Source organism: Chamaea fasciata, unplaced genomic scaffold (assembly GCF_029207755.1).
Source record: "Chamaea fasciata isolate MVZ Bird 193981 ecotype frontalis unplaced genomic scaffold, bChaFas1.0.hap1 SCAF_2, whole genome shotgun sequence".
Lineage (NCBI taxonomy): Eukaryota > Metazoa > Chordata > Aves > Passeriformes > Sylviidae > Chamaea > Chamaea fasciata.
In genome coordinates this window covers 50338899-50363674 of record NW_027094087.1, presented here as the reverse complement: position 1 = coordinate 50363674, position 24776 = coordinate 50338899, and the positions used below count along the sequence as shown (strand labels likewise).

Here is a 24776-nt window from a genome sequence, read left to right as displayed (position 1 = left end):
GATGAATTAATGCATGAGAAATCACAGTGTGGATGTTGTACCTGAAATTAAAATGATACATTTGCTTACTAGCATCTGAAGCCACAGGCTCTGGGCATAGCCAGGTTCCCAGCAACAACTGTTGAAGCTAAAGGGAATGGGAGAAAGGCATGAAAGGCAGTGGCAGGACTAGGACATGGCAGTGTTTGTCTTTCGTTGAACAAAGATCATCAACACTTCAGCGTGCATAGAAGGAAGGATCCACCTCTGGCTCTTGGTGGACAATAGCAGGTGGAAGAAAAGGACCCCAATGAGTGGAGAAAATGCTGGTAATTTATGAGGACAGACAGGTCCAAACACACTCAGTTACTGAGTTTTATGTCTCTGGTCACACTTCCTTCAGAGTGGTTGAGCCTTGGAGAGTGACATCTTACCAAAACAACAAGGAGAATGAGGCCCTGGGGGGTACTCTTAGCCACAAACAAGAAAATCTCTGAATGCCTCCCCACCGCAGAAGCTTTAGCCCTCTAGGCAGTCACAGAACAGTCAATGGAAAGAGTGAGTGAGGTGGCAAAAACTGTTCAGCAGAGCAGAAATTAAGAGTGCCATGATCAGAGCCGGGAAAGGAGTTCAAGGCTTGAAAATTCTTACTGCTGACTCACTCACGGCAAATCAAAGGCTTTACCTGGCAAGTGCTGTGCACACATCCAGATTCTCACCTTTCATTTAGAGAAGGAGTTGAGTTCTCACAGGGCTGAAGGAGGCAGTTCCCTTAGCTGTGGTACCCACAGTGAGGTGTCAGCCTCTCAACACTGCGCAACGTTGCTGCACACAGCTGTCCCTTGCTCAGCACCTCTGCTGGGTGCAAAGGGATCACCAGCTCCTCATTTTCAAAGGCTGCCAGTCAGAACTGACTGATCAATAGCAGATCTGACAAGCATCATACCAGTTTCATGGAGCCGCTGAGGAAAACTCCAGAAGCAGCAAAGGAAAACTCCAAAAGCAGCAAGAGCTCACAGCCTGGAGCTGTTCACAGGAGCATGGGATGGGAGGAATACAGCTCACCAAAACCACATCCACAGTGATGGTGCTGGTCTTGTCCCAGTATATAGCAGTAAAAGAGTTTATTCCTCTCCACTGGCTGTGAAGAGATCCACAGGGGATTGGGCAGTGCTTATCAGATGTGAGTACTTGTATTGCCTGTGTAAGTCCTACCTGGATGTTTAAAGCTAAAAGAACAGTAAAGAAACAGAAGTACCTTCTCTACCAAACTTCTTAAGAAAGTGGCAGCAGACTCTTCATGCCACAAATAGGGGCATATGAGAGGCAGAAGGAAAGAGTCTCCAGAGCACCAATCATTGTCCTGGCCAGAGGCTAGTTAGCAATGCTTTGGGCCAGAGAAGCATGTGTGTGGAGTGTCTTAACAGGTATCCCAGTGCCTGTGTTTCCAGGCAGGTGAGAAGATAACTTCTGCAGTGAACTCTCTGCCATCAGCCCAATCTTTTGCATAGTTTTAGGGCTCAATTCTTCAGGTCATGGGTGACTAGCAAATTCCCAGTGGTATATTCCAGTGGGTGGGCAGACATGTTGTTTAGCCCCACCACTACTACAGCACGGTGCTACATCGAGCAAGAAGCTGTAAAACTATTGTTGGTACCAGGCACTGTAAATGCCCCAGCTCTCTGAGTGACTGATGTGCATTCTAAGCAGAGTTCCTGCAGCTTCTTCTCATGCACATGTTTTGCATTATCTATACATTATTTGCTTTATTCAATAGCAATTATTCCACTCTTTCATTAAGCTGGATAAATGAGAGTTTACTGTAATTAAAAGTTGTTAGCTAACCAACCTAAAAAGAATTTGTCTTACCTAGATGGAACTTTTTGGTCCAAGTGATATGTTAAAACACGTTCAAACTGTATAATCCCATCAACTTTTAAAACCAAGAGTGCACATTGCTATTTGTTTCCATAGACTAGTAAGGATAGACTGGAAGATGATGTGCTGTTGGATTTTAGGCCAGAGGAACTCTGGATACTAGGTCAGTCAATGCAAGCCTGCTGAATTGTCCCTTATGCTGGGACAATTCATCCTTCTCACAGTAACTCAAACTGCCTCCTTATCTTCTTTGGTGGCTTTTAGATCTGCACAATAAAAACCGGGAATTCATTCCCCCTACCTGTGTTGAAAGCCTTAATGAAGATAATTAGGCACTATATGAGCTAGCAACTAATAGAGAAATCTTGGGGTACAGGAATTGCACCTACACCCATTGTAGGTGCTGCTCTCCCCACCAAGGGCTATGGAAGACACTGTTAAAGCCTCAGGTTGAACTCCCTATTCAAAATTATTCAGCAAGCCTCCTTGTGTTCCAGCCTCAGGACTGCATCTTCATAGGTATTTCACTAGTCAGGATTTTCAGTGTTTCAAGTCTTAATTCTGCTCCTGCTTCTCATATGTCAAAAGCCAAAGTAATTTGGATCACCTTTGGGTTTCTCAAAGGAGCAATGCTGTTAACAGTGCTGACAGCGTCAGATGAAAGTGAAGAGAGCTTGTAGATAAGCAGTAGCTTCTACTAGACTAATTTTTAAATGGGTTAATTTGGATTTCAGTTTTCTGACCTGCATTTTTCATGTCCTAAATACCAGCCATTGACATATGCCTTCTTATGCTAGATCTTTTCTAACTATATTGCAAGAGCTAAATTGATATTGCTGCAATCTTTGAATTGCCATTTACATTTCCTTTTAAAGATCCCACTGTCTGTCTGGCAGCATTTTCAAGTACCTGACAACGTTTTAGATCTGGTGTCTGACTTCATGTCTGTACTTCCTTTTGTCCATCTGTAACATGCTGGTAGTAGAATATGTAGTGTATTGCAGAGCACTACTAATTGTTATTAAACTTGGCTGTGAATTTGGCACACCCTGGTGATAATATTTAGAAAACTCCTGATGTGTTCAGTTTCTGAAGAAGGAAGAAATAGGTAATTTTGAAAGGGAGAGACGTGCCACCTGAATTTCTGCGTGCCATATCTGTGAGTTTTATGGTACCTTGCTCAAGCCAAGATTCCTTATTTTGCACGTGGAACTGCTGTAACTGGCTGCAGATCTGGAGAAAAACGTCCAAGAATTCAGCTTTTGATTCTTGGGTTTGGAAAGGTTTGTTACTCTTCAATGACTTGTATGCAGACAGCAATATTTGAGCAGCATGGAATATGCCTCTTTTTAACTTACAACGACATATACTTTCAAGAATAGAGCTTTAACCATTTTTTTCTGTTGATTTGTTTTCAGTCCTACCTCCTGTACTCGTTCCAAGACACAGCGAGTTTAACCCTCACCTCAGCCTCCTTGCCAAGTTTCGAAACACTTCTCTGCACAGTGAGCCACTGATGCCTCACAATGCCACTTATCCGGATTCTTTCCAGCATCCTCCATGCACCCCTTTTCCTTCATCCCCCAGCCACATGTTCTCCCAGTCACCTAACAGCATCAGCTACCCCAACTCACCAGAAAGCTCTTCTGGACCAGGAAGTCCCTATCAGCTCACGGGTAAGAATGAGCTTCGGGACACCCTGACTGAGGCATTTGAGGGTCTTGCCAGGGGCTGGGGTCAGGTGACAATTCTGTGCTCCCCCTAGATTGTAGCTGTAGATTGAACTGTTGTATGGAATGTGATTTCTTGTGACTGTCTTTTGTATATTGTGTCTCAGTGCTTCTGACAGATGCTCAAGAGATTGAGAACTGTAGTCATCCTGCTCCTAGAAGTGCCTGGGTGAGATGCCATGATTACTGTGGGAGGAAAACTGAGGAGAGAAGCAGGTGTGCCAGGCAACCTTCTGTCCAAAGCTGCCCATCCAAACTTCTGGTACAATTCATAGAAAAGAGCACTTGCAAGACCCAAGTTAGGGACCTTGGATGGTCAGAGTAGGAATCTTTAGAAACTCCATCAAGAGACAGGATAAAATGGGGAAATTGGTGTGCAGAAATTTTTTTAAGTTTATGGCAGTCCCGTTGACTGTATAAATTTCAGAAAGTTAAATTGTTTAACAATCTGGGCCAACACATGGAAAAGTTACCAGGCAAATTCCTATGACTTTGAAACATGTTCCACAGTTCTGAGATTAGCGGGCTTATGTCCCTCAGATTGTTTGTGTTGTGAACTCCTGACTTAGTACAGCTCTAGTTACCTGAAAATTTAACTGTGCTTTTGCTGTTAATGCAACACAGCTAAGAGCTAGTTTTAATATCAAAACATGGTTCAGATTCACTTCAGCATTTTAACTTTCAAATAGTTTCAGTTATGTCAGCTTTTTCATAAAGATGAATTCAGGTCAGAATCTTGTAATTTAAGATTTTAGTGTCTCAACTATGAAGCATTTAAATTCATGTCCTTAATGATATGCCTATTTCATTTTACCTATTTCATTTTAAGTGCGAGAAAGATGTTTATTTTATAAGGTGTTTGTAGCATTTGAACTTCCTTTTAAGCTGAATACTTTCAACACAGTGGGATGTTTTTCCTTCCCTCTTCATTCATTGAATGTGCCTTCATTCATTTCTTCTCTAGATATGTATTTCTGATAAAATCATATTTAGCAACACTGAAACATTTCATCAAGTAGTAAGATTTGTTTGTCTTCTCTAATATTTTTCTTTCACCTCTGTGTAACTAAGCTGGATTCAGTGGAGCTGGTCCTGACAGGTAAATCAGGCCCATTCCAGCTGTGTAATGACTCTGACTCATGCATTTAACTGAACTTGGGACCTTGCAAAGCTACTTAATAATGGAAGTGGCTCAACCTGAGCTTCAGTATATTACAGCACATGGCATACTGATAAGCATAATTTGCCTGTGTAACCATCAGGGATGGAAGGCTATCTAAAGCAAACTGGAGTCACATCGAGAACCTTGAGAGGGATTGCTGTGAGCCAATATAGATGTCAACAATTCAGGTTTCTGCATCTCATGGGATTTACTATACTCTCCCTGTAATCAGTGGAGGAAATCAGACACTCCTAGAATAAGAGTCATTGCATCTTCTTGTATATGTCCTCCTTGTATATGTCTTCTTGTATATACACTGTGTCTGCAGGTTCCTATTTTTCTTTAGTGGGTATAAGGAGACCTAAATATGACTACTTTAGGAGCAGACATTAAAAATACCCATATAACCACGTGATTCTGTGATTGTATTCCTTTCTATAACTTATTTTCTCTTCCACTATTTCTTGATTTTGTTTTACTATTTTTTGTTGGAGGGTTATGTTGTCTAAGTGTTAGAAATATCATATAGTGTATGAAATTCCTAGGTCCTGAGCAGTGCTTTAATAGATTAGAATAACATGGAAGATTCAGTGGTTGTCGCATGAGACAGTTCACAGTTACTCACTCCAGGTCAAGTTTTTCCATTTTGAGGGCCAGCCAAGAGACCCCAAATACAAGAGGGAATTTCAGTCTGGAACGAAGTTAAACCCTTCTTAAAAAGGCCTTTGGTACTGCAAGCATGTACATGGCTGTAATTTGCATATAAGCCCATTGAGTTTCTGTTCAAGTGAGACAAAGCTACACACTTTTAGTTCTTACGCACTTAATGTTGACATTTTATAATATGAAAATTAAGTCCTTTTAAAGTTGGTTTTCTAAAGCCTTTAGCCTTTCTGGAAAATCCCCACTATAGAGATATCTTCTGTTTTCTAGCTCATGTTGCTGTAAATTAAACAAATCAGGAGCTGAGCAGTTGTGACTTGATACTTTTCCTCCCAAAATTTTTATGACATCTCTTGCTCTTTGATGGGAGAGTGACAAACTTCCCTTGTAGGACAGAGGAAAAAAGAACAAGTCTGGAGGGAGTTTTGCCAAGTCTGATTTCTATAGCTTTCCATAGGCTTTTTTTACAGATTATGAAGAAAGAGAGCTTTCTCCCAGAAGACTGAATAAAGTTAGCTTCTGCTCTTAAATCATCCCCCTCAAGTTTTAAATTAAAGAGAAAATTCTGGAAATAATGGATGAAACTGCATTAATTTTTTAGGGTAACAACTGTTGTTAACAGATAACAAGGTTTTTACATAGGTCTAGGCCAGAGGCACTGTTGTGACCCATCCCTCTCTCAGGTGCGGCATGTCCAACATGACAGTTTTTGCTTCCCATCTTTGCTGAACATGCAGTGGCCTTAATCTAGAGACTGAAGGGAGCTCAGATTCAGATTTGTGCTTTTTCCAGTCTTCTCACGCCAAACAGTGCTGAAGTAATAAAATATTCACCAGCAAAAAAACCAGAAGGAATTTATCAACATATTGACTTAGGTGTCTTTCTTCCTTTCATTCTCCTTTCTTTTTTCTTTCTTTCTGTAGTGGAAACTCCACCTCCACCCTACCATGCAAGAGAACCTCCAGGAATCCACAACGGACGGTCAATGGATGCAATAGCTGAAAGTCAACTAGTGTTGTCTTTGCCCAATGGAGGTAAATCTGCTGATGGAGAAGCTGAAAGTAAATAACCATTTGTACTACTCTTTAAATAAAATCTGTTATGAAAAAAAATTGTTATTTGTACAAGGAAGTTTAGTAATCTGTAATAATAAGTTTCAGGCAGTTTTGCAGTAAGGCTGTGTGCTAGACCCATCCATTAGCTGTCAGGATAGGTTGATGTAATATTTCCATGAATTATGTGCAAAGTCACAGAGTTTAAGCCTTATTTGCATCCATGGACTATTACAGTTAAAAAGCTGTTAATGAAATCAAACACTGTTATCTACATTGTAAAGATAAACATATCAAATCAAGGATGGTGGGGCAATATAACACAAAAAGCACTATCAATATCAGAACTCATTTCTTTATCACCTTCAGCTCTAGGTTTCAAGTACTTTAAAGCCTTATGATAGGGACCTTTTTACTGCCATCTTTGTATTAATGTTACGTTACTGGCTGGCTAGAAAGAAAAAGGAATGATCTAGTGGAGTACAAAGATATTTTGACAGAAGACCAAAGTCTTTGTTGTCTTATAAGAATTCTTTAGTGGGAGAGGCATTAATGGTCAAAGAAAGGTCAGGGATCCTGCTTGCATCCCTCAAAGCAACTTGATGACTTCTCCAACACGGCTTCTGCTACTTTTGGGCTAGTTCTGGCTAGTACTGATGCCCCCAACATTCAGAGGCCATTGCTGCAGAGTAGGAAGGGAAATGGAGTTCCTCTCCTGTCTTTTGCTTTGGCTTCCTGTTACTGCAAAGGAAAAATCACCGTTGTTCTTCTAGTCCATCATATTGTTTTCCTAAAGAAATGTCATTTCTAGAATGAGGACTGAACACTGCACACACATGCACATTAAAAAAATATTGCCAGCCTTCTGAAACAGTGAGGAGTGTGTATGTAGCATGGAACTGGAGCAGAAGGAATGTGAAGGGATAGTGCTAATTATGGATGGGGACACAGAATGGCCAGATAATAACAAGTTATCAGACACCAATACTTTTAAATAAATTGTCAAGCTAGTTTAATCTCTTTATCACAGCCTACCATCTCTGATCACTAATCTTAGTGAATATTAGTTGGAAGTTTATTAGAGGTTATACACAGAGGTGCTCTGGGGGCAGGCAGGCTCACATGCTTGTGGTGAGCAGGCAGGATAAAGTTTCCTACTAATTCCTGTGGGACAAGTGAGGCTCAGATATTCTGTTACATTTTTGAGTCTTTCTCTGTCTCTGACTTAGAAAACCTGGGCAGGGTTAGATCCAAAAGAAATGACCTTGCTGACATTTCTGCTTACAGTCTCACATGCAGGCGGAAAGCCTGAAAGCATGCAAAAATTGGAGTGATTTATTACCTCTGAACTACTGAGTTTGGTATTAGGCTGAAGGCCTAATACCAAAAACTTGGCTCAGTTTTGACTTGCTTTGAGCTCATCTGTCATCCCTATCTCCTGCTGGTGTGCAGAGCAGATGTATCCCTTACTATTTTCAGTGTATGGTTTGGACCTCAGTTCAGTGAGGAATGTCAGTGCGGCTGATTTAATGCAGTGGAGTTTCCACTTTTAAGAAGAAGTGGGGCTCTTCAGAGGCTTAGAGTTAAGCTGGTGTACTAACCTTTTGCATGTTTGGGACTTCAGTCATAAAATCAAGAAGCAGTGGAAGCTGCTGTTGGGATAAAGTGTGACACAAGTGACTGTTTAAATGAAGAGATGGTGGGCTGAGAGTGGGAGAGAATGGAAGAAAACAGAGAAAGATTGTTTAAAAAATATTGCTGTAACCTGAGCAACTGCTTAACTTTATTTCCTACAGACTTTCGGCCTGTTTGTTATGAGGAACCCCAACACTGGTGCTCAGTTGCCTACTATGAACTCAACAACCGGGTAGGGGAGACTTTCCAGGCCTCCTCTCGAAGTATCCTTATAGATGGATTTACAGATCCTTCAAATAACAAAAACAGGTTCTGCCTGGGTCTGCTCTCAAATGTAAACCGCAATTCTACTATAGAAAACACCAGGAGACACATAGGAAAAGGTAAGAGGAAGTCCCCTTTCCTCAGGAATAATATACAGAGCTCAGAAGATCCATGCATTGCATTAACAAACCTAGCTGATTCATCAGATGTGACTGCCTTAAAATCAAACCTCTTACATTACTTCTGAAATAGAAGAAAAGCAGAGGATTCTTTTCTGACTGGATAACAATCAGCAGAGTAACTCCTCACAAAGGCTATTTACTTGGCCAGCAAAGAGAAAAATGTTGTTTATAGTTGTATGTTCTAATTTAGCAGTATGTATTTTCATTTTATTTATTAGAGCTTCTGGCAACTGGGAATATTGCCATTGAAATGCCACTAAAAGGATAATTGCTGGTGCCTCAGGGCTTCTTCTCCTCCCACCAAATAACAAAGGGAGATGGATGAAACACTTAGTAGTTATTTAGCTGAAGAACTCTGGTAGAACTGTGTTTGTAGCTTCCCCCTGCCCCCCGCCAGTCTGATTCTCTGCTTTGTCAGCTTTTCACTAGTAAAAGTAAGGTCATTATTCTCCCACCAGTGGTTGCTGGTGCAGCACTGTATGCTCCAGCTCTGGTGTACAGATGCCCTCAGCATGCAGTGTGACATGCTGCTGGTGCCAAGTATGGGGAGACCACACCTGGACACGCATGGCCACACACACTCCCCAGGGCTGTGTAGAGTTTGATGTTCTCCCAGAACTTACTGTTGTTTGTGGTGGTGAGTCAGAAGCCCTGTGCCAGCCACTTCTCCATGCAGATGAAGTTCTGCCTGTTCTGGTATATCCAGTCTAGACTCATTATCTTGCCAACCCAACCTCTCACCAGTAGCTGCCTGGGAATGCATTTCCCACTGGGCTAATTAACTCTAATTGTTCCACTCCTATTATCTTGTCAACCTCACCTCATTTCCCAGGCCTAGAGCAATATTTTAATTGGCTCTTGATAGTCTAGTGTTGAATGACTGAATAGGAAGAAGCTCTGAGCAGTTTTTGCAAAGAGCAGTGAACCTGAGGGCTGGAGCAGGCAATGTTGTGCTAAGGTCTTGCACTTTTCCCTGGAATGGAAAACGCTTATGTTGCAGATGCTACAAATGTGTGCCATAGTGGTTCATTGTGCAGTGTCCAAATGTGTTGTACATCTAGTTGTAACTTAGAAAATAAAGCAGAGCTTTACAGCCTATCAGTGTAAACTGTCAGAGGGATGTAGATCAAAGCTGAGCCTGGTCCTAAAAGAAGAATGACAAAAGATCCCAGCTGTCATTCGGTGATGTTACAGCCTGTGACTTTCTGGCCCAAAAGACAAAGAGACAGAACAGACAGAAATAAAGTTAGGTAAATGCTAATGATCTTCATCCATTTAAATATTAGATGCTTAATATTACTGCTCTTCCCTGTTTATGCAAATCCTAAAAAACCATATAGAAGTGGAATATAAGTGGCACCAGTGCAGGCCTGCAGAAGAGCACAGAGCAGCTCCAGAAGGGTATAGTTCAAAGGCATGGTGGACAGATGAAAGCTGCTGAAATGGATACAATTGTTTCACGTTAACCCTGGAGAAAAAAGAGTTAGTAAACAAGATTACCTCAGTAGGATGAGGATATGTGATTGAATTGTCATCTAGTGTATCAGCGTTAAACCATTTCCTGGAAATACCACATCAAAGATAAAAACAATCCAGAACACAATGCAACATCTACGAGCAATTGGACCTGTTTCAGCAGTCAGACTTCAAGGACAAAAAAGGAACTTTTGATCAGTGTCAAAAAGATGTGGATGCTTGGAGACTGCTGAATTTTCAGTTTCTGCAGGGAGTAATGAAATACCACCAAAACATATGGACCTTTGACTTGATCTTCTACAAATCTGTATTTAGCTGCTTGGTTTCCTTTAGGGTGCTTTTCTCTGGTGAATGAATACTAGAATAATAGGAATACACACTTATTAGTGTTGTATTTATTGCTTTTAAAATTTTCACAAGAAAAAAACCCACAATTTGTAACCTCTGCTTTCAGAAGTGACATTGATGTTTTTGTTATTGTAGTGCAATGTTTGGGCAATGCCTTTGAAAGCATTCATTTTTTTCAGGAAATGGGTTACTTAATATTCTTTGAAAACCCAGGCTTTAAAATTTTTCACCTTAGCATCCCCTGTGGTGACCCTAAATCAGTAGCTACACCTGAAGATTTGAAATGTGGTGCACGTTTACGTCCTTATTCTTCTCTCCCTACCCTCTGTTCTCACTTCATCTGATTATTTCAGATAGCTATATGGGACTCCATCAAGATCCTTTCTGTCCTTCCCTTTTATCCATTTCCATGGGAAGGAAGATCAAGTGGTGGCAGTCACAGTGTGCAGCACCCCAGAGTGCCTGGTGCAGTTGGAGCTGATGCTTTCCTGTGGCTGCTGTTCCCCCTGCAGTACCAGGGTGTGCTCCGAGCCACACCCCTGCCACTCGCAGCTCATTTCAGATCTTGTGGGTGCTCAGAAGTCAAGTGATGGCTTGAAGACAGATTTTAAGGTTCCCATCTGAGTCACCCTGGAAGACTATGGGAGAGTGTATTTTTCCCAGATTCTTTTCCCAGTCAACCTGCTTTCCCCTGTGCTATTCCCACTTCGTTTAGTGGCTGGTTTTGTCCTAAGGATGTGCTGCTGCCCCTTGTTGTTATGGCTGCAGAATGATGAACAGACTGGGAATATATAGCCAGTCTTTGTTTGTGTGAAAGACACAAGGAATAAAGCTAATTACAGCAGCATTATCAAAGCACAGTTACCAGTAGCTTTTTGTGTGTGTTTGAAGGGCATACCTAGCATTAGAGAGGAGGATTTTATTTTTATTTAGTGGCAGTTTTTACAAGAACAAAGAACTGAGTTCTTCCACCTCTCTTGGCCATGGGACAGGTTAATTTCCCCTAATCTAGCCATGGGAAGGGTGGCTGTCTGGGCATTTTCACAGAATGACTTGGCCCCCTTCAGGTTGTGGCTTCATGCTCACGTTCAAGTAGTCAGGGTCCCCATTGCCACACTTGCACTGATGAAGATCTCACAAGATCTCAGTGAAAATAAATCTTGGTTTGTTTAAATTTATTATCTGGTTCACTTCCTCAGCCTGGACAGCAGCCCAATCCTCAGCTGTTGCTGCCAGCATGAAAGCAGGTGTGCCAGCAGGGGCAGGGAATGGGAGAGCCTTTTCAGCACCTGCACAGACTTCCAGGACTTGAAGCTGGCTCTGAGCCTGCACTCTGTAGCAAATGGAGTGAATCATCTGATCACAGTGCCTCTCTCCATCTACTAGCTAGAGAAGGCATCTACACAGTTATCATCTTACAGATGATCACCAACTTCAAGGTTGCTGAATTAGGCTAAGATAAATTTTCCCACCAATTCAGGTATGTTTTCATGCAAGCAAATATCCTTGGTGGTCTTTGAAGGGATAGAAGTGCTTCCACCTTCATTTCCTCAAGTCACAGTCAAAATTTGAGTTAGTATTGGTAAGTCACTTGGGCACTGAAAAGTTTGGAAGAAAATCAGTCATTTTCTTGCTAAAGGTCACTTGGAACAGGATCTGATGAGTAAATAACATCATGTAAATGCAAATACATGGTTCTGATGTGGCAGATAAAGCAAAATACAGAAAAGCTATTTTAAGTACACACCATGCTGTGTTTTAAATGTATGACAGTAGGATCCTGTAGTAAAGCAACAGCATGCAGTGAAGTGGGTCTTGGTCAGTGCACATTTGCTTAACAGCAAAAATACATTTAGCTGTGTAATGCAATAGTGATTTTTCAGTTCTAGGATAGTTTTGATTGATATTTAGGATATGGCTGGCATGTGTTTGATGTTTATGTATTTGCATTTTGTCATTAAGTACTACGCTGTTGGGTAAAAGTAAAGCAACCTGCACTGAGAACCAGAGATCCTGGAAGGATCCTGGGCTTGTATGCCCAAACCAGCAAAAAAATTAATTACTGGCATAAAGTGTGTTGTGAGCAATGGATAAATAATACATGTTATGTTTGTTTTCTCAAGGTGTTCATCTTTACTACGTCGGTGGGGAGGTTTATGCTGAATGTGTCAGTGACAGCAGTATTTTTGTGCAAAGTCGCAACTGTAACTACCAGCATGGTTTCCACCCAGCCACAGTGTGCAAGATCCCCAGTGGCTGCAGCCTCAAGATCTTCAACAACCAGCTCTTTGCCCAGCTGCTTGCTCAGTCAGTCAATCATGGTTTCGAAGTGGTGTATGAGCTGACCAAGATGTGTACTATTCGAATGAGCTTCGTTAAAGTAAGGAGTCTTTGCTCTCTCTTGCATCCTTACTAGCTTTGGTGCTAAACTAGATCCCATCAAATCCATTCCAAGGGAGGATGTAGATACTCAACTTTCGAATAGCAATTCATACTGCCTGTTTTCCAGTATTGCCTTAAACTTAGAGGTGCTCAAAATCAATAGCTTTTGTGGTCAACCTGAAAATCTCTTAGATTACAAAATTCATGTATTCCATAGGCTCTTTGTGGAAAGTAGAGAATGCACAGTGGTGTTCCTTCACTGATTGTTCAAAAAGCTCAACTCAAAAGGGCTTAGCCACACATAAATGTTGTAGCACATATCTTAGGCAGTTGTGTTCTCTCCTATTGTTACTGGTTTTCAGTAGACCTTGATAAAGCCATTGATCAGAAAATAATGTCCTTATGTATTTTGGCTAATTTACAGTCTCACCAGTACCATAGACTGGTATATATTGTCTCAATCAAGAAACACTGGGTCCTATTTCATCCCTCACTGAGCTTGCAGAGAATTGTTGTTGTTTGCCATCTGCCTGATCCCTGACAAATATTGTCTTACTTTCTGATAACATTCACTCTGGCCAGCCACACAACCAGAATGGCTTCTTGAAAGCAGAACAGAAAACCCAAAAGAACATTTGACCTTCCCCCTGTTATTTGGAAGAGACAGGAGGCCACCAAAGCCATTACTGTTCTGATGTCCTTCATATCTGAATTTCACAGTCTGACTGCTCTGTGGGAAATCTATCAATCTCTGTGGGACTTTCTGAATGGCCTTCTCACCAGAACAAGATCTCTCAACTCCTTTAAGCACTTTGGATTTATTTACATGCCTGTTGTAGCATCTAACCCCCAAAGAATGGCAAGTGTTTCCAGATAGTTTCCAGATGATGCTAGATAGTGCTGCTGGGGAGACCTGGCAGCAATATTCAGCCTGCAAACTAGAGCAGTTGCACCATTAGAAGCCTGTGGTCCTGCTATGTACCATAAAAATGGTTTGAGTGTGTTCCTTTGTCATGCAGATTTGTTTATATACAAATGACTGAACTGAGATGATTTAATTCACATCTAAGGTACCAAAAAGTGCTTGAGGCTGGAGTCCAGTTTTCTTAAGTTCTACAGGGCCAATAAGTTGAGTCTTACATATCTTTCTGGTCTAACTTTTTCTAGCCATCCTTGAGGACCCATCTTCTTAAGTCTTCAAGATTATTAAGAGTGCCCTGTAACCTCTCCCAAGAGTCCAAGCCAAATCTCCATGCCCATGGTGTTGCTTTGTTCTTGGGAGGGAACTGATAATTTGTTCACATACAAGCATTAGGCCAAAAAAAAGAAAGCAAGAAACCCAACAAACAGCATTTTCTTTAATGGAAGACATGAATGGGCATGTTGTTTGTAAAGGCAGTGTAGCCAGTTATGCAATATTTTCATTATCTCAGCGATTCAGGGGCAAGCTCTTTGATGTGCTATCTGCCTCCATGCCCAGAATGGCAGCAGAAATGGTGGTGTTGATGCACTATATAATGCTGCTGCCATATTATCACCTTGCTTTGTTGAAATAATAGCAGGTATTATTGTGCCTCAGGCACCAGAAGACCAGTGCAAGAAGTTATTTTGAACTCTTTCCCATGGCGCCTGGAAAATTACTATGCAAATCTCATCTAGGCTCTTTCTTCCTGGCCTGCAAATATGCTTTCCTGTATTCAGTCTTCCCAAAATATTTTCCTTTCAAGGAGTGAGCCCTCCTGTGTTCAGTCTGGTGCCAGGAGTGACCCTGGTGTTGTAGATGCAGTGCCTGAAGTGGCCTGTAGTCTGCCAGAGCCACAGTCCAAGAGAGCCCTCGTGTGCAGGGCAGTGCTGTGGCTTCTCCGCTGACTCGTGTCCAGATACTGCTGGTCATGTACAGCCCAAAGGGATGGACACCCTGCCTCTGCCCCCATCAATGCCTGAGCTACCAGCTGGGAGGCAGGGATGGGTAGGGACCAAGAATGAGAAACTTGCCAAGACTGTGCCATCTTCTGGATGTAGGGCATGGGACAGAGGAAGGTGAAGGTCTTGTCCCCTCTGATGCCCTCGGTGTGCCCACAGAGCAGCTGAGAGGAGCTCAGATGTGGGTGTATCCTCAGTGAGAACAGCCTCCATCCACCAAGCACTGCTGATAACCAAAGCGGGACGGCTCTTGCCACCTCTCCACAGCTAAGGCAGCTGAACCATAAAGGGAAGAGATGAAGAGTTTCAAGCCAAGGTCTGAACCCAGCACAATCCCTCCCATATTTCCCCGAGTCTTGGGGTTAAGGGGAACACCCAGACTTGAAATTCAGTGCTCTGGAACATGGAGGCCAGGCTGGAGAGAGCTGTTTCCCACAGGAGATGGGAAGTGTTAGCAGGAGCAGCAGGACCCATGGGGGTAGCAGTATCCTCTTCCCACCATCTGTAGAAAACACCACTGCAGCTTTGAAAGTTGTACTCACTTTATTCCCTCATTAAGAGAACTCCAGCTCTGGGCTCCTCTCAGTCCTGGGGTGAAGGAGGCTGCCTGCAACCCAAGGGTGATATACAGGGAGCAACGGGGTCCTTGCCCACCTGGCATTTCGCCTGGGGCTGCTCTAGCCAGAGACAGCATCACTGGGAGTGTTTGGGAGTTGCCAGCAGAGGGAGATGGCCAGTCGCCTGCCAGGCTGCCCCAAATCTGGCACATTGTGCTCCTGTAATTGCTGTTCCTCTGGATTTTCTGTCCTGCCTGCCAACAAGGTGTGCCAGCTCCTCTGGCACTTGCTCTCCTGGCTGTGTATCTTCACTGCAGTTCAGTACTTGTGACCTCACCATCTCAGAAGTCTGACTGTGCTGGCATTTTATGGGCACATTTACAGAACATCAGTCTGAGGTTCCATGAATGCAGGCTCTTTCTAGTCTGATATATGCTCTGCAGTTCAGAAAAATGCTGCCTGATTGAAAGAGCTCTTTGGGCTTTGGTGGGTCCATATCTTACTCTTCTGCTTTCTTTCCCTTTTTCTTCATTAATTAGCATGGATTTTATCCAGAACACTTATGGTGACATCTCATTTTAGTGCTGATCCTAATTTTGCATCTGTCGTCTAAAGAAGTGGCTGCTGTGGCAGCCTCAGTTTTCTGAGCTGCTCAGCACTCTGAAGTTTTGGTGACTTTGGCAGCCATCAGTCTTAATATACTTCTATGTCCTTTTTTTCATGGTAAGAATACCAACTTGCCTGCCTATCATAATGACAGGTATGATTTAGGGTCTGATCAGCATCCCACAAATGAAGATACACATCCTGTAGTGGGACCATGTTTTGCACATTGCCCTATGGAAATCTGAGTTCAGTTCTGCCAGTGAGACAGCTGGTGAGCTGCAAGACTTTGGGCTGCAACTGGCATGCCTTGTGTTGCTGTGACGTCAGGCTGCCTGCTTAGCACTGCTTAGACACTGTGCCTGCTTGAATCATAGCATATGCTGGGTTGGAAAGGATTCATCAGGATCATCAAGTCCAGCTCCTGGCCCTGCACAGCACTAAGAGTCACACCCATGAGCATTGTCTAAACACTTCTTGAACTCTGTCAGGCTCAGTGCTGTGACCACTTCCCTGGGACACCTGTTCCAATGCCCAAACACCCTCTGGGAGATAGGCTAAGTATGGTACATAGGAACTGCTGGAATTTCCAGAAGTTTAGATAAATACTTAGAAATTATAACGTCTTAGACTCACAGAATGAATCTGTACCAATACATGAAGCAGTGCCCAGGACCACTCCTAGCTTCTGTTAATGAAAGAGGCTGGCCTGCTTTTTGTTGGTGCCAGACAGCAGACTGCCAGACTTTCCTGGGCATGTCCCTGGGGTGCAACAACAGGGACCATTCCCCACGGGCTGTTTGCAGGCAGCCAAGCTTGGAAACAGGCCTTTCCATGCTAGTTGTTCTCAGCACCTGGAAGTGTGACTGAGAATTTTAATTTAATAGCATCAAGTCCCTGGTAATTATGATAACAATGACATTAAAAAGGAGCAAAATTTCTAGAGAAAATTATCCCTAGGATAAAGCATTAAATCTTGGGAACTTGGGTGGTGGACTATCTGTGGTTGTGTTAGACTATCAGCACTGGAATTGTGATTTTATGTTTGGGGTGGTTTTTTAGGAAACCACCTCACTTTTCCTCACTTTTTGGTCCTTTTATAGGGCTGGGGAGCAGAGTATCATCGCCAAGATGTTACAAGCACGCCCTGCTGGATTGAGATCCACCTGCACGGACCATTGCAATGGCTGGATAAGGTGCTGACACAGATGGGCTCACCTCACAACCCCATCTCCTCAGTCTCTTAAGAATCATCTCTAAAATTCCCTTAGGATGGATGCTATTGCAGGCAGTGGCTTATAGAATTCTCATGAACAGAAGCTTCTATATGTAGATGTATGTAGATGTAAATATATCTATACATAGCCTACTCTCTCTCTTTTTTTTTTTTCCCCCCATTTTGTGGTTTCTAGTTACTCTGATGCCAATACAGTAAGTTTAGAAATTCAGGTATAGCATATCTGTTCTCTAGTACAAAATAAGCCAAATTCCTGCAAAAGCGTCAAACATTTCCTGTGAACATCTTCATTCCCCAGCCAAGCCAGTAAACGGTGCAAACTCCCAGCACTTTCACGTCGGTTCAGAAACCTGGCTGTAGCTGTTCCTAGTAGGTGAAATTCACCCGTCTGCAGGCAACCAAAGTCAGATCTCTGTGCCATTTATATTCATCTTACATCCTGATTTCAAGCCCAGAAGAGGACCGTAGGTGGTGCACAGGACTTATGCATAGAGATGGCTTTTATCTAGTGAACTGAAAGACTAAACTGCAATTCCAGTCTGTCTCCCTACAGCAAAGCACGATGGGACAACAAATCCTCTGAAGAGCTGAGGCACACCCATCTCTCCTGGGATTTGGCAGGAGGAGAGAGCCCTGGGGACATGTTCAGCACAGGAGCATTATCTCAGAGCATTCTGGACAATCTGAGTAGTCTGATACTGTTAACACAGTAGGGTACTGTACTGAAATGCTGCACTGAAAAGCAACAAGATCCTAAGAAAAAAATAATAATTGAAATATATGCCCATGAGTTAAAAAAACTAATTAACTTCCAGTGCTTTTTTGCAAAGTACATACATACTTGCATATGTGTCCGGCATGTAAACTGAATTCTATTCATTCTACAGTACTGACGTAGCTTCTTTTAAAGTTAGGACTGTCTGTATTTAGACTGCTGTGCTGATATCAAGGGTACACCTAAAAGGCACTTGAACTGTGATTCAGAAAAGGGAAATTAAAGAAGCATTGAAGAAGAAAATAATTACTTTATCATTCTTCTTTGGAATAGAAAGCCCCACACTCAAAGGATGCAATGAGAATTCCAGCCATGTCCATCCCCTGTACTGGGCCAGTCCTCGGTATCTGACTGCATTGCTTGGGTCTGACTGAGGGGGCTTCCCTGCCAGTCAGTCCATACATCCCCACGGATGGTTTCTCAACTTAGATACAGGCTTCTTCATTTGCTGAGCTTTTGTCTTGCCTGCAGAGGATGGTGAGGCAGTGTAAGCCACGAACAAGTGAAGAGTGAACCTATGTGCAGAATCTTGCCTGTATTTCTTCTGTAAGCAGGAAAACCTATTGACCATCCCCTAAGCCAACCCTTGCAAAATGCTGTTCACTTGGAAACCTTTTCTGAGAAGACAGGTGAAACTCTTACTACATTTTGATGGTCTTTCCTTTTGCTGGAAGAGTCAAGTATTATTTCTTTCCAGGCATAACAGTCCACTGAAGATGTTTTTATTTAAGGATCAGAAAGAGTGATAACATCTCCAGTATCAATCCTCCATAGAACACAATGGAAATCTTAGTGGAAAAAAAATGTTTCTCACACAATCTCTGGTGCTACACATTTTGCTGCATAATTAGAAGAGGACACCTGAAATCTTCAGCTGTATCACACATGCAAAAGGAAATAACATTCACTGGAAAGACAGTGAGTAAACTAACAGTGTTACTTCATTTCAATGCATCTTCAGCTGCCTGCAGCATTAGCAGGGCACAGAAGGATGAATTGTTAAGTTTGAGCAGTAATAGCAAGTTGTATAGGAAATGTGTACACGCAAAGAACCCTATTCTGTCACCATGTGATGTCAGCAGTGTCACTGTGAGATAGGAAAAGCTTTACAGTCTCTTGCAGCAATGAAATCCAATAATAATAATAACAATAATAATAATAATAATAATCATCATCATCATCATAAATTCCAGATGTGCCATTTACTATTTAGCAGACTTTAGAGACATCAGTTTGGAAAAATGCATTTTCCTCAGCTCCCTCTGTCATAAGGGATCAGATACTCATAATGTTTTTTAGCATGTTTATTGCCCCTCTTCTCCAGTTGCACCTTTGCTCCAGGATGAGCACCTTTTGATTTTGCTCATTCCTTTCTTTTTTAGCAGCTGAGGACAGAGGAAATCACTTCTGCTGTCCGGGATCTAGCTCTGTTCCTTATCCTAGATTCTTCCTTGCCGTTTAGGAAGGAGGCTTTAAACCTCCTTCCCTTTTAATATAGAGAGAAGCCTAAGAGTTTCTTTTAGACATTCCCAGCATTGTCACCTTCCTCACAGAAAGCAAAAGGAAGTGTTCTGAGATGCATCTGCTCTTGGGCAGCTCCAGAATTCGGTTTTCTGTCAATATTGCAGAGAAAAATTTGATTGCCAGTGAAGAGAAGCAGCTTCTTCTGGGGCATTATTTGTTTCATCACAAGGTATTTCAAGCAGGTGAAATACACTGCACTCTGAGCATGCTTGTGTCTTCCCACTGAGTTTAAGGGGTCACAAGCTCAAATGCAGACTGCTACATTGGATGTATCCAAAAATAGATGAGGGGAACCCTAATGAAGATACGGTGACTTTCCCAGCCTAGTAATGATGCTTGCTCAGTGTTTGTTTGGTTTAAATGGAAGTTGGTAAATTCAGAGCAGTTTTTCCTTTCCTTTATGTCTACCTTTATAGTAATCATTTTACAAATAGGATTTGGCTTCCATGCTGTCCATACATGCATCTCATTTAAGGCAGTCACCTTAATACTGCCTTACTAGTAAGAAAAGAGGCATTTCTGGAGAGTCCATTCTTCTGAACCATTTAAAACACCTGTATCAGGATGAGATGAATTTCAGCAAATCTAACTTTTTGCCGAAAACCACTGTGTCAGTTGTTTCCTATTTTGGTGGTTTCTGGGGGCTTAGCCCACTGTGCTGTGCAAACACGCTGACAGCTCCTCCCCAAAGCCCACAGTACATAGGAGGAGTGGTAACAATGGATGAGATAAAAAGTAAATAAGATGACCCCTGCCCAGATGCAGAGATAAAAAGTAAGGCTAAAAAACCATTTCTTACCCTTTCTTTTTGAGCAAAGTTTCTTTTACAGGCTTCTGTAGTATATATGAATTGAAATTGGTTAAAAATTCAGGTTTCTTACAATTTACAGTAATATAACTTTGTATCTCTAATGTCTTCCCTAGTTTGGAAGGAGATAATTTCTGCTGAAAGGTCTTCATGAACCTTTAAACCTGTAGTCAATTTAAGGTCCTTATAAATGTACTACCCATTAATACTCAAGCTTTGGAGATAGTCTTCCTGAGAGATTTAAAACCACTTACAGCAAGACTACTTAGTTGAAGGCAGATTTTTAAAATGGGTTTTTTGAGTCATCAACAGTTCATAGCCTCTTAAAAGTTTCTGTGGAGGAGTACCATGCATCAGCAGGCAGCAGTGGGAGTCTAATGAGGCAGAGGCATAAAGCACATTCAGCATGGTACGCAGACCACGTGTTTTCCTATTAAATAGGAAAGATGATGAGAGAAGATGACTTGAGTTGCTGCCAGTTCTTCAGCAGCACCAGAATTAATGTGCTGTTTGTATCCAGAGGTACTTGGAGCAGATCTCACACCCTGACTGCCTGGAGCAATTCCATGGTGCTGCTGCTTGGGTGCCTCAGTCCCATCCCCTTGCCTTGGAAAAGCTGCCCAGGTAGGGCACAGCAGTGGCTGTAGCATTCATTGCAAGGTGCAGCACATGATTTCCCTCCCCATCAGCGGCTATTCCACCAATGTCTTCACTCCTCATCAGAATGCTTCATCAAGCTCACTCTGAAGGATAATGTATCAGAAACATAAAGGGGAACTGTGGCCCAAAGTAGCATCAGCTGGAGTTGAGGAAATCCCTTCCATGTCTCCAGCAGGTACTGTGTCAAGAATTTCACTGCCTGGAGCAGCCTTCTCCAAGCAGTCACTCTCTGGAGCAGGGTGTCAGAGTTGATGCCATGGTGAGATTCCTTCCAATATACATTATCCTCTGGGTCTCTGTGGAGATTCGGTGATAACTGGTTGCCACAGGAAGGAGCTCTCTATTAGCAGCAGTTTCAAGATAAAACATGTTTCTTCTTAGCTATTTTGTATTAGTGTTCCCTCAGCATAAAATCAACACTCCACACATCTCTTGCTGTAAACATCATTTTCACCACACCCCTCTTAAAATGCAGAAAACAAGGCATTTGTGACTGTAAGCTTATCTAATCTGCCCTTGTTCTTCCTGGCTTACAACACCCACCTTTGTCTATCAGCTCTGCAGATCAGTCTCACCAGTGACTAAGGAGTTGCACAAACAGCTGGATTCACAGAGGCAGCTCAGGCAGACTTTGCTTCTTGACTGCATGGAAACAATTAATATAAAAGCCTGATCAATTTAGGAACTTTAAAGGGGTATCAAAGATAAGACTAATTTTCTTGAAACAAGACTGCTCTGGTGCAACTGTAACTTTTAGGAATACTTTAGCACTACATGGTGCTCAGCAAAGGAAAGAAACCTTACATTCTTTGTACTATTTACCTCTTCCCTGGCTCCCTATAACCTAACTTAGTACAACCAAAATCAAACACAACAAAAAAGATAATGAGTCATAAGGTAACGTAATTAAATACCATTTTTCAAAGTTGGGAAGTGCTGCCCAAAATGTAGATTTATATCACAAGAAGGCCATATAGTTATAGGACAAATGAGTAATGGCTTTAACTGAAAGAGGGTAATTTTAGTTAAGATACTAGCAGAAATTCTTTATTATAAAGGTGGGGAGACACTGGCACAGGAAAAGCTGTCTTGGAGAAGTTGTGGATGCCCCGTCCCTGGAAGTGTTCAAGGCCAGGTTGGATGGGGCTTTGAATAACCTGGTCTACAGGAGAGTGTCCCTGCCCATGGCAGGAGATTGGAACCTGTTGATGATCTTTAAAAGTCACTTCCAACCCAAACTATTTGATGATGATGTCTCAGATGCCCACCAAGCCAGAAGCCAGACTTCCTTGCTCTGGAGAAACCTGGAGAATAGGCTGTTACTTGAACATCTGAACCCAAGCCCTTCTGAGTGAGTGGAGACCCCACTGAAAGGGCTGACAAAATTTTTCTAGAGGATTTACAGTTGATGGGTGTTCCAGTAGCCAGAAATGCACTGAGATGATGAAGAGACTGAGGAGGAGGAGGGAACATACAACCAGATAAGTCCAGTGGTCATTGTTGGAGGTATTAAAGCAGTACATGCTCGGGCAGCCACTCTGTTCACTAAAGCTTTTTACATTCACAACTGAACTGATTGTCAAGGCCTGTTTTAGGAGTGGCTTGAAGTATCCTTGAAGAGATCCTTGCTCAGGTTTTTCCTGTACACCTGGCCTGGGAGAGTGTGCCAGCTTCCTGATTAAGCCATTCAGTATAGTGGGGCAAATGGTGTCCCCTGTGCTCTAGAGAGTAGGCTCTGGTTTCATTTGGGAACTACAGTTGGAAGATCACCCTCTGCCTCGCTGCAAGACTAATGAAGAGCTCAGCTTTGGGGTACTGTTCAAGGATACTATAAACACATCCAGCATGTGCTCCTCCAAGAAAGATGCAGTTTGAAAAGAAACTGCAGCTGAAAGATGTGGACTATTTGTAGAGAGAACATCTAACCTGGGAATTGCAACAAACCAGCTCATTTCAAGATAAGGTGGGAAATTGCAGTGCCCAAAGGAAAATAGTCAGCAGGAACCTTCGTGAGGACTCCTGGCTATGAAATCACATTTTTCGTATATGTAAGGAGGAGGGACAAGTGTGCTTCCCTAAGTGCAATTAAGACATCAAGTTACCATGAAAAAAGAGCTTGACAGAGCTGGGCCCATCTTGCAGTGGGGAGAGAGATTCTGTGAGACTTTAGATCTGTGAATAAAAAACTTCTCAACCTGGAGGCTTCATTGCAGCCACTGAAACAGGGCTTGTTCCTCACAGCAGCTCCAGGAGTACCTTTCTGCAAGATACAGGAAGCCTGAGTGGGCATTTAATCTTTGTTTAGCTGAGAGAAATCACTTTGTCAGATCCTTCTGCATGTTGGGGGACCAGCAGAGAACACAGCCTTTGGTTTGTACCCATATCTACCCATAGGAAGCTCCAGAACAGCCAGGAACAGCCAGAATCCTGTTATGTGTTCACCCCAGGGCTGTTCAGACACCTTGCCCAGGCGTGCCTTACATTACATTGCCATACTGATGCCACACTTTTCTGCTAGGGAGGAGAGACACGAGAATCCTAGCAAGAGGACACCTCCACTTGCACCTGGGCCATGCTTGCAAACTTGGTGCCTGTACAGATAACAAATCCAATTTGCAGGCCATGTCTCTTAAGCAAGGTAGACATAACCACTATGTCCTCCAGAATCAGCTACTCTTCCATTACAGTCAATGTGAACATTTGCAGCTAATTGTGAACACATTTTAGATCTTCAGTCATAGTGTTTTTATTATCCATGGATGCTGCTATTTTATATTCTGTGTTAGTATTCAAATAATATTGCATATGAATAGCATAGGGTGAAATAGACCAACCAGTTAATAATTTTAAATACAGACCTCATCAGCAAAGAAAAGCTAGAAAAAACTTGGTTAAATCTGACCCCTTGCACTTCCACAGTAGTGAGCAAGCACATCATATTTGAAAGTGGTTTATTTGATGCTAAAGTGTGTTGTCTTATTAATTCACAGTTATATCCATGAAAAGCTTTGCAAACGAGAGCAAGGGAACAAACATAATGATGAGCAGAGATAATGTGCATTCAGATAAATCTTCTTCACTTACTTAACAATTGGAGTTTTTAATTATTTATAATACTTTCATAGTACAAGTTAAATGTACCACAGCCTGCTTTCTGCAGACAAGTCAGTGTTAGCAATTTAAACCTTCATTTTATATCACCTCTGTGATATAAATGGAGTTGAGAAGTAAGATAAGAATGTGAAGAAACAGGTCTTTTTGTGTGGATCAAAGAAGCTATGAAGTTGCAAAGCTCTATGCAAGGGGCTAAAATGGTGGATTTGAGCAAGATGTGTTAACTATGGGGTTGTGTTAACTATGATCTATAAGTCTGGTGAGAAAAACACTGTGAGTCATCCGTAGATTAACAGGAGTCATTTCTGTCTGTGAATAATTCTGCCCTCTGTTTTCCATCAGAAGCAAAGCAAAACATCTGCATTATCCACAAGTATTACTCACGGTTTGTGACATTGTGTACATCAGTGTAGGTCGGTTGTAAGGAACAATACTTGGGCTCTTGCCTCTGAAGGAGGAAACATCACAGACACAGCTTCAGGAGTGCGAGAGACCCGAGCAGCTCGGAGTCCTCCAGCCAGCCCCAGAGTACTCTATTCCACACCGTGTTGTACCAAGAAGGATGGAACGACTGCTAACCAAGGGGACACTTCCATAAGCATTCCTCCTGCTGCATTTGATTTGAGGCATTCTGAAGACAACACATTTGGTCTGAACAATACACTTTTTAATGCACTCCACTTTCTTTGGCCAGAATTATTCTATTGTAAAAGGGATTATTCACGTCTTGTGTTTTACTGTCAATAAAGATATTTCTGTTTTAAGAGCTCCTTCCTTTGTTGTTTCTCATTCTTCTCTTTTATAGAGATTGGCTGAAGGTCCCA

At 42.3% G+C, this 24776-nt stretch overlaps 1 protein-coding gene across 2 annotated transcripts in view; it reads left to right on the top strand.

Annotated features, from left to right (window-relative positions):
- Positions 1 to 24716, top strand: part of SMAD9 (SMAD family member 9) — a 42482-nt gene extending 17766 nt beyond the window's left edge. The window contains exons 3-7 of one of the 2 annotated variants that reach the window (XM_066176023.1): positions 3276 to 3533; positions 6336 to 6446; positions 8261 to 8482; positions 12493 to 12749; positions 16938 to 24716. In XM_066176023.1, the coding sequence (XP_066032120.1) occupies positions 3276 to 3533; positions 6336 to 6446; positions 8261 to 8482; positions 12493 to 12749; positions 16938 to 17081 (992 nt within the window). In that variant the 3' untranslated portion in view covers positions 17082 to 24716. Of the gene's footprint in view, positions 1 to 3275; positions 3534 to 6335; positions 6474 to 8260; positions 8483 to 12492; positions 12750 to 16937 lie in introns of both variants that reach the window. The other variant, XM_066176022.1, reaches the window with a different exon arrangement.
- Positions 24717 to 24776: the final 60 nt, after the last annotated feature.